Source organism: Bison bison, unplaced genomic scaffold (genome assembly GCF_000754665.1).
Source record: "Bison bison bison isolate TAMUID 2011002044 unplaced genomic scaffold, Bison_UMD1.0 scf7180017864043, whole genome shotgun sequence".
Lineage (NCBI taxonomy): Eukaryota > Metazoa > Chordata > Mammalia > Artiodactyla > Bovidae > Bison > Bison bison.
The window spans coordinates 416,486-425,926 of NW_011494615.1; the positions used below are offsets into that span (position 1 = coordinate 416,486).

Genomic DNA, 9,441 nt, shown 5'->3' on the forward strand with positions numbered 1-9,441 from the left:
CACGGATATTAGAATTATACATGATTTTGTTTTGTCAATATATTTGAAACTTCACCTCAAGTACTTATTAAAAGTTGGTAATGGATTAATACTAAATGTAAATCAAATAATTAAAACCAATACCTTTCATATAATCCTGGTTTGCACAACGTATTCACATTCATTTGTAGTTTTTTTTCACACACCTTTTCTTGAGATAATCAGGTCAAGAATGACTGTCCCCATTTTGCAATCTTAGAAATCCTTTGTGAATGGCCCAGGTTTGTACTATGAGTTGTGCTTGAGCTAAGACTCAAGCCTGTCCCCTGATTCCCTTGCCACTGAGGTCCTGATGGACAGACTGTCACATTTTAATTATTCTCCTCTGAGAGACTGATGAGACCAGTCCTGATATCTACAAATCATTCGACCCTCATGTGTAGTTGACACTCTTCAGAGTCTGGCTAACTTATTAGCTTGCTTAGAAATGCAAATTTCATTGTGTACCTATTGTCTTATAACATCCATTGTGATGACATTCAGTTTGGACTGCTCTCTTTTCACAGACAATGTCATTCAGAAAGTGAAGTGGCATTTTAACTATGTAAGTTCCACCCAGATGGACAGCAGCTTAGGAAAAATTCAGGAGGAACTCAAGTTCCAGCCACCAGTGGTTCTCACACTGGAAGATACAGATGTGGCTAATGGGGTGATGAACGGACACACACTGATGCACCTGGAGCCAGGTAGGTGGCCTGCTGCGCTCTGGTATTGATGAAAATGAGGTGAGAGTGTGTATTTCAAATGGACATTGTTCGACTAGGAAGGTGTTTGGCTGGGGGGCGGTATATAAAATGTGTGGGGGAAAAGACATGGGCTGATCTTGTTTCCAGGTAGCTTTTATTTAAAAAAAAAAAAAAAAAAAAGAAGCTTGACTGTTGTGACAAGTAAGCTGATCTGAAGGGAGGCAACTCTTCTGATGAAATTTAGAAGAGTGACTTAGCAGGTTGTTTTCTTAAGCAGGGTGAACCCTGCACATATAAATGATGTTGTTGGATCACACAAAAAGCAAGAGAATTCCAGAAAAACATCTGCTTCATTGACTACGCTAAAGCCTTTGACTGTGTGGATCACAACAACCGTGGAAAGTTCTTCAAGAGATGGGAATACCAGACTGCCTTACCTGCCTCCTGAGAAATCTGTATGCAAGTCAAGAAGCAACAGTTAGAACCTGACATGGAACAATGGGCTGATTCGAAATTGGGAAAGAAGTACGTCAAGGCTGTGTATTGTCACCCTGCTTATTTAACTTATATGCAGAGTACATCATATACAATGCCGGACTGGATGAAGCACAAGCCGGAATCAAGATTTCAGGGAGAAATATCAATAACCTCAGATATGCGGATGAAACCATCCTAAGGCAGAAAGCAAAGAGGAACTAAAGAGCCTTTTGATGGAAGTGAAAGAGGAGAGTGAAAAAGCTGGCTTAAAACTCAACATTCAAAAAATGAAGATCATGGCATCTGGTCCCATCACTTCATGGGAAATAGATGGGGAAACAATGGAAACAGTGACAGACTTTATTTTTTTGGGCTCCAAAATCACTGCAGATAGTGACTGCAGCCATGAAATTAAAAGCTGCATGCTCCTTGGAAGAAAAATTGTGACCAACCTAGACAGCATATTAAAAAGCAGAGACATTACTTTACTGACAAAGTCCGTTATAGTCAAAGCTGTGGTTTTTCCAGTGGTCATGTATGGATGTGAGAGACCATACATATGATGTGAGAGGACCATAAAGAAAGCTGAGCACCAAAGACTTGATGCTTTTGAACTGTGGTGTTAGAGAAGACTCTTGAGAGTCCGTTGGACAGCGAGGTGATCAAGCCAGTCCATCCTAAAGGAAATCAGTCCTGAATATTCATTGGAAGGACTGATGCTGAAGGTGAAGCTCCAATACTTTGTCCACCTGATGTGAAGAGCTGACTCATTGGAAAAGACGCTGATGCTGGGAAAGATTGAAGGCAGGAGGAGAAGGGGACGACAGAGGATGAGATGGTTGGATATCATCACTGACTCAATGGACATGAGTCGGTGGACATGAGCAGGCTCTGGGAGTTGGTGATGGACAAGGAAGCCTGGTGTGCTGTAGTCCATGGGGTCACAAAGAATCAGACATGACTAAGCAACTGAACTGAACTGAAGGAGATTTTCATTCTCCTTTGCTGGAAGTCACTTGTTGAATAGTACAGATTTGTACATTCTCTCTCTCTCCTTTTTTCCTTTAACAGTGAGTCCTTATCTCATCACTGCAATGGTGAAACATTGCAAATCTCCACCAAGAAACCCCCACTCCTTGATGGAGGGCGTGGAGGGCTGTGGGGATGAGAGTGGGCAGGGGTCAGGGCCAGGCCTACTAGACCTCTCGCTCTTGGGTTCTCTGTGGGACCCAGAAACATCTCTCTGTCCCTTTGGATTTCTGAGTCCTTGTCGAGGGATGAAGTGTTGATGAACATATTCACAGTGCCCTGGCACCCGTGACTTAGTGTGCCACTAACAACATGAAGCATTCAATACCTAGCACATAGCAAAGCATGCTTTTTGGTATTCTTTGTTTACAGTTATATCCAGTTAAACCAACTTTGAGTTAAAGTGGATATTTGCATTCTAAGAACTCTGTAATGGTATAATCCTTCCCTGGAAGACAGAACCATCTATACTATAACAGTCTAATTACTTTTTTAACAGTTTTATGCTAAACTCATTGCTTGAATTTTGAAAGTGGTGTTTTTTAAATGTTCACATTTTTTGGCTTAACTTTGGTTTTCGATTTGAACTGTTTCAACCAGTGAATTCCTGGATTGACTCTTATGCCATTCAGTAAGTTGTTGTAATTTACATTGGGATTGGACTTAACATTCATGGAAGGATGTCTAGGGCATCAGACCCCAAGCTTCTCCTTTGCTGTACCTGAAGACAGGGTCACTTTGTGATGTATGTTTTGTTTTTTAACCACGTAGACAAGAGGAGCAAATGCAGAAGGTGACAACTTGCCTATCTTTCTAGGACGTTTTACTGTGGTTTGACTCCCCACTATTGTCCCAAGTCTAGAGTCTTAACAGGTAGCTCTGTTCTGAGAGGAGTTTTCGTAGTGTAAACTAACACACTAACAGTAGGCATCAGTTGGGCTGTGGTGTTTGTGTGTGTGTGTGTGTGTGTATCCATATGCGGGAAATGTGAGGACAAAAAAGGATGATTTAAAAGGAGTACAGCAAGGACTTCCCTGGTGGTCCAGTGGCTAAGACTCTACAGTTCCAGTGCTGGGGATGGGGGCTTCACCCCTAGTCAGGGAAGGATCCCACATGCCGAGTGGCACAGCAAAAAAATAAAATAAATTAATAAAAGGAGCACAGCAAGAGAATGGTGGGACCCTGCTTAATTGTGTGAACCAGAGTCAGTTTTAGCAGTTATCTTTAAAGAGGGAGTGATCATTTTGTCTTGATTAGAGTTCTGGAAATAGCTTGTAGCCGAAATAATCCATGTTTCCCTCCTCTTCCCAATAACTTTGAAATTTAAAAAATCGCATTTGCTATGAATTGCTCCAGAAGCACACATAATATTGAATATTGTCCCTATCAGAAAAAGAATGGAACACTTTACATGCTGATGGTTGAGGTGTGTAATAGAAAAGCTTTAGGGTTTGACAAGCAATTTACAACTAAAGCCATAAATTGTTTTAAATCTGGATTTCTCAGCCTAAGCCCTACTGACATTTTGTACTGGAAATTCTTTGTTATGGAAGCTGTCCTGTGCATTGTAGCAACCTGTTCCCAGGGAGGACAACCTAAAATGTCCCTAGACATTGATTGAAGAGCCTTATCTCTGGCTGAGAACCGCTGGTTTAAATAGAAAGGAAATGAAGCACTTAAGAAAATCTATGCTTTCTTAGAGAAGGGCCTCTTTCTCGAAGAAATTCACCTTGGATTTCCAGCTCCTTTCTGTCCTTCATCCCTTGCCTTTTCCCACTCTAACTACAGCTGCTTTTTAAATTAATATGTTTGCAATTGTGTGTTTAATTGAACTTGTTCATTAGCAGAGGTCTAGTTCATGTTTTTACTTTTTTTTCATATAGAAATTGTTTTCACTAAACACTTCCTTTTTTTCCTTGTGAAGCTCCTAGTTTCCGAATGGAACCAGTGACAGCCCTGGGCATCCTTTCCCTTATTCTCAACATCATGTGCGCCGCCCTGAACCTCATTCGCGGAATTCACCTCGCAGAACATTCTTTACAGGTAACCTTTTCTATACAGTTTGAATCGAAAGACAGGCGATGGAAGAAGCAGATATGGGTGCATATTGTTTACAAGGTTATTATTCACTACGTTTTAAAAATTGAAATAAAATTCTTACTTCTCGTTTTATTCTTCATAGTGAGTTGAGCAAATAAGAAACTTGCTCTTTTGTATTTGTTTTCCTGAGAAGCCAAAGGGGCTGCTGGAATACTGGTGAGAAATGGACACCTTGCTACAAGGACAGCTGGCCACGCTGTGGCCCTGGGGACACCGAGAGTCCCTGCAGGGGCTGGATTGTTCATCCAAGGCAAAGTTTGACTCTCGGACTTTAAGATTCAGGCCCTTTTTCCCCGGGTAGAGTTGTCTCATACTCTGATTTATATCATTCAGATGGATACCAGCCTCCCTGTGTCTTTGTCAAAAGAACTGTATCACTATGAAGTTGATTTGGCAGCCTGCTCATCTCAAAGCAGCTTTCTATTCTAATGCTTTTTACTTATTATTTTTAAATTTTGAAGTATTTCAAGCACTTAAAAACAAGCATGGTACCATTATGAACATGAACAGATAGATGTTAACTTTAAAAACAGAGTTGGGGATAAGTAGATGCAAACTATTACATTTAGAATGGATAAACAAGATCCTACTATAGCACAGGGAACTGTATCCAATCTCCTGAGATAAACCATAATGGAAAAGAATATAAAAAAGAATGTACTTGTATGTATAACTGAGTCACTTTGCTGTATAGCAGAAATAACACAACACTGTAAATCAACTATCCTTCAATTTAAAAAAAAGCCAGAGTCAAGATGCTCACGCCTAGGCATGTGGTAGCTAAAATCTGAAGTGCAGCTGAGGTTGAATCTCAGGGGCCTTACAGAGACCAGGGTGTTTGGGGAATGGCAGCATCCTGGGCCCTGAGTGGTGGCTGGCTGTTTCCACACCCCATCTTTGGCCAACACGTGCTATGGTTCCCGCTCTTGCTGTTTATGATGACTCATAAGCGGATACTTACCAAATGTCTGTGTGCACTAGAACAGGGGTTCGTTGCTCAAGACATAGTCCCTGCCTCAGGGCACATAGCAGAGTATGGTGACATCACTAGGAGGTGGCAGTACCTGGGGTGGGAGGAATTGGGGAAAGTTAGTACTGACAGATGAGTTGGATTTTGAGAGGTTGGCGGGGCTGGGGGTGGGGAACATTCCGGGTTGCGGGCTCAGCACACATGCATGGGAACTGGACGTGCTTGGTGTGTCCAGGCCATTCAGAAGGATCTTCTGTCACCCCCCGGTCTGATACGTGAACAGGGGCTGGTTTCTCACCCAGGCAGGGATTTTGTACTGTCGGTTATACCAGACCCAATGCAGAGTAATGCACTTCATGTCATACTGTTTCATTCCCTCTAACTGTTCCTTTTCATGTGTTCCTCTTATTTGTCTTAGGTTGCACATGAAGAAATTGGAAATATTCTGGCTTTTCTTATTCCTTTTGTAGCCTGCATTTTCCAGGTGGGTGAAATGTTGATGTTTTAGTGAGTGGGTTAAGCCCATTACCTTATTTTGCTCTGTTGGAACCATCAGTGAGTTTCCAGATCCTGCTTTCATTCCACCAAGACATTGGTTCAAATCATGGACAGTCCCAGCCCTTAACAGAACAACTTTCCACCCATCCTGTCCAGTCCTCTCATTGTACAGAGAAAAGACTTTTCGGCCCAGAAAGGGAAAGTCATTTGCCCTAGGCCTCAGGGCCTCTGAAACAGTGCAGGACAGAAACTAGAAACTGGGACCGGGCTCCCAAGAAGGGAGGGATGAGACTGCAGTGGGGATTGGGTTGGGCCTGGCCAGTGTGAGGCAGAGCCTGCCTTGTGCTTATTGCTGGGCATCCAAGTACACAAATGTCCTTCTGCAGAACTGATGCCCAGGTATGTGTGTTTTTTTCAGACACAGGACTGGGGAAAAAATTGTTGTTTCTAATAGAAATGAAATCTGTCCTTAGGAAATGAAACAAAAATTATAATACTAACTAGAGCGCTTTGATTATTAGTTATTTCCGGAGAAGCTGTGTGCTTAAGGGCTGGGGTAGGAAGGGGCTTTTGAATCCCCTATGAAAAGGTAGCAGTGAAAGTGTTAGTCGCTTGGTCGTGTCTGACTCTTTGTGACCCCATGGACTGTAGCCCACCAGGCTCCTCCGTCCATGGAATTCTCCAGGCAAGGATACTGGAGTGGGTAGCCATTCCCTTCTGCAGGGGATCTTCTCGACCCAGGGATCGAACCCAGGTCTCCTGCATTGCAGGCAGATTCTTTACCATCTGAGCCACCAGGCAAGACTTGAATCCCCTTTAAGCAGAGTTAATTCTAACAAAAAAACCTGACTCTCTTTCCCCACCCTCTACAAAGTCTAGGATTTTAGTACCTTTTATGCATATTTAAGCCTCTTCTTCTTGTAATTAAAAGTTCTTTTCTCAGGGCACTTCCTCTCTCTTCTGTATACATCCTAGATGGCCTATTTTTACGAATTATCTGATTGTGCAAAAAGAAATTTTCAACCTAAGATTGAAAATACACTCATTCTTTGGAAAATCAAGTCCCCGAGATCATGGGTGTTGACAAGAATAGTTTCCTGGACCTTGCGTTTCAGGGCTGCAGGGATCTTCCAGTTCCACCTTCATCCCCTCATCTGTGGTCTTACTTGATTAGCTCTTTCGATGGGGAACTCTCCCTCCCACTTCACTCTGAGCTTTTGTCAGATTGCCCTGTGTTTTCAGAATGTGCCTTTTTTTTTAAACATTGAAACAAAAAATGATTTCCACCTTTTGCAGAACAAGAATGTCCTCTTTCTGTGTGATAGCCCTACAGGAAGCATCATTCTGAAAGACCTTTCCCTGAGTCAGAGATGCTTCTGAAGATGTAACAGGGAGGCTGTCTAGGGAACAGTGGTTCCCTATGTAATTGTAACTCAGGAAAAACTAATATAGTAAAAGCACAGCTTCTCTCACCAACTTTCTCACCGGTTATAACTCCCCCAAAGGAAAAGTTCCTTTAGGCCAGTTGCTCTTGTTAGGGTATCCCCACCTGGCTGTCTGCCCCCGACCCACATCTCTTCTTTATGTACAGCACAGCCTGGACATGTCTGTCTGTATTTCTTAAATTCTTTCAAGAGGGCTGTGTTCTCATTCCTCCTGTAACCTTCTATTTCACTTTCTTATCTCTTCCAAATCCCCACTTTCATCCACTGATTGACAACAACTGATCCAGTGAGTCCAAGCTCCACTGTAACAAATTTCAGTTTACTAAGCCAACGTGTATGAAACGCCACTGCGGGGCAGGTATTATCAGTGGACCTGGCGTCTGACCTCGGCCATCTTGCTATCTCTGATGGGCCTCCCTCTTCTGGTGTCATTTCAGTGTTATCTGTACCTGTTCTACAGTCCAGCCAGGACTATGAAGGTGGTGCTGATGCTGCTCTTCATTTGCCTGGGCAACGTGTACCTGCATGGGCTGAGGAACCTCTGGCAAATCCTCTTCCACATAGGAGTGGCTTTCCTGTCTTCTCATCAGATACTGACGAGGCAGCTTCAGGACAAGCAGTCTGACTGCGGAGTGTGAGGCTGAGGCCATGGGATGGACGGATCCTTTGATTTTCCTTTGAGGGTCATTGGCGTTTCCCCTTTTACTTCTTGGCTTCACCTCAAGTTTCCATCCTCGAAGTTCCTTTCAACCAAAGCAGACTGATCCTTCAAACCAAGATTTTTTTCACTGGTGCAGTGGGAAGCACGAAGTTGCTGGACATCTGGTCTCAGTTTTGTGTGAGAGTTACTGCAGAATCTCCAGTTCAGCACTTTGGACAGCAGAATCTGGGAGCCCAGTCAGAAAGCGCATTACTGGAAGACCAACATGGAATGATTTTGGTCTTTTACGTTGAGTGATGCAATAAACCAGTAGATTCAGTATCGGTAGTTTTAAGTAATTGGCAGTTGTCTCCAAGGAACCACTTAAACATCTGTATCAGCTTTTCAGTCTAAATGTGACTTTGGTGAGTTTTTTTTTAAGAGGGTCAGCACAGGGTGAATTAACTTAAAAAGTGGTTTATAGGTATAACATAGATAAATTTTGTTTACATTTTTGATAACTTAGGTCTGATACCTTTAGAATATTTAAATATATTTTGGATATAAATTGAACTTCACTTAGGGTTAAGAACAAACCGAAGTTGAGATAATGGTTGAGAAAACTGAACTTATTTAATTTATATATAACCTTTCATGGTAGTGGGACTGTAGGGATACAGAAATGTTTTGTATTTATTTGTAGGGTATATCTGAATATTTTTAAAATTAAGTAACCAGTGCTACTGGATCATAAGCTTATAAGCATGAGCAGAAATGAGAATATCAAGACTCCTTGCAGTTGGCCACAAATTAGAGGAGGTGGGTCACACATTCACACGTTGGCAGTTTGCAGTTACAGGTGGGAGAGGCTGCTTCATCAACATTGTATGTGGCAGCCGAGTGCCGGGCATTTTAATCATGTCCTTTAATACTTGACCCTGAGTACTTGTTCTCAGAAGACCTCACAAATTAATTACTCCTCTACACCTTTTGTAATCATCTTAATTAGATTTAGTTCAGTTCAGTTGCTCAGTCGTGTCTGACTTTTTGTGACCCCATGGACTGCAGCATACCAGGCTTCCCTGTCTATCACCAACTCCCTCATTTTTATATGAACAAAGGTTATGTGTATGTTAACTTTTTTAGAGCTTTATAGCTTATAAAGCTTTATAATTAACCCTGTGCTCAGTTCCTGGGTTGGGAAGATCCCCTGGAGAAGGAAATGGCAACCCACCCTAGTATTCTTGCCCGGAGAATCCCCATGGATAGAGGAGCCTGGCGGGCTACAGTCCATGGGGTCACAAAGAGTTGGACATGACTGAAGCAACTTTGCACACACACAGGTGCTCTGAAAAGTACTTTTCTTTCTCTCATTGTCAAAATATTGACTGATCATAGTTTTCCAAAATTTAGATTTGAATATGATCCCTGAGGCCTTTAGAAACTTGAGCCTGGGTTGTCCAGTACTGCTCAGGAGGCCATTTGGGAAGTTTGGCTTTTGGATTGTTCTTTGTAGAAGTCTGGAATATGAATAGCTCCACCATATTGCATAGAATA

General features: G+C 42.3%; 1 protein-coding gene across 3 annotated transcripts in view; it reads left to right on the forward strand.

The window, feature by feature from the left end:
• Positions 1-8,224, forward strand: part of SEC22C (SEC22 vesicle trafficking protein homolog C (S. cerevisiae)) — a 19,273-nt gene extending 11,049 nt beyond the window's left edge. For all 3 annotated transcript variants that reach the window (XM_010835447.1, XM_010835445.1, XM_010835446.1), the window contains 4 exons: positions 546-725; positions 4,156-4,274; positions 5,720-5,785; positions 7,682-8,224. In XM_010835447.1, the coding sequence (XP_010833749.1) occupies positions 546-725; positions 4,156-4,274; positions 5,720-5,785; positions 7,682-7,882 (566 nt within the window). In that variant the 3' untranslated portion in view covers positions 7,883-8,224. The remainder of the gene's footprint in view (positions 1-545; positions 726-4,155; positions 4,275-5,719; positions 5,786-7,681) is intronic.
• The last annotated feature ends 1,217 nt before the right edge of the window (positions 8,225-9,441 follow it).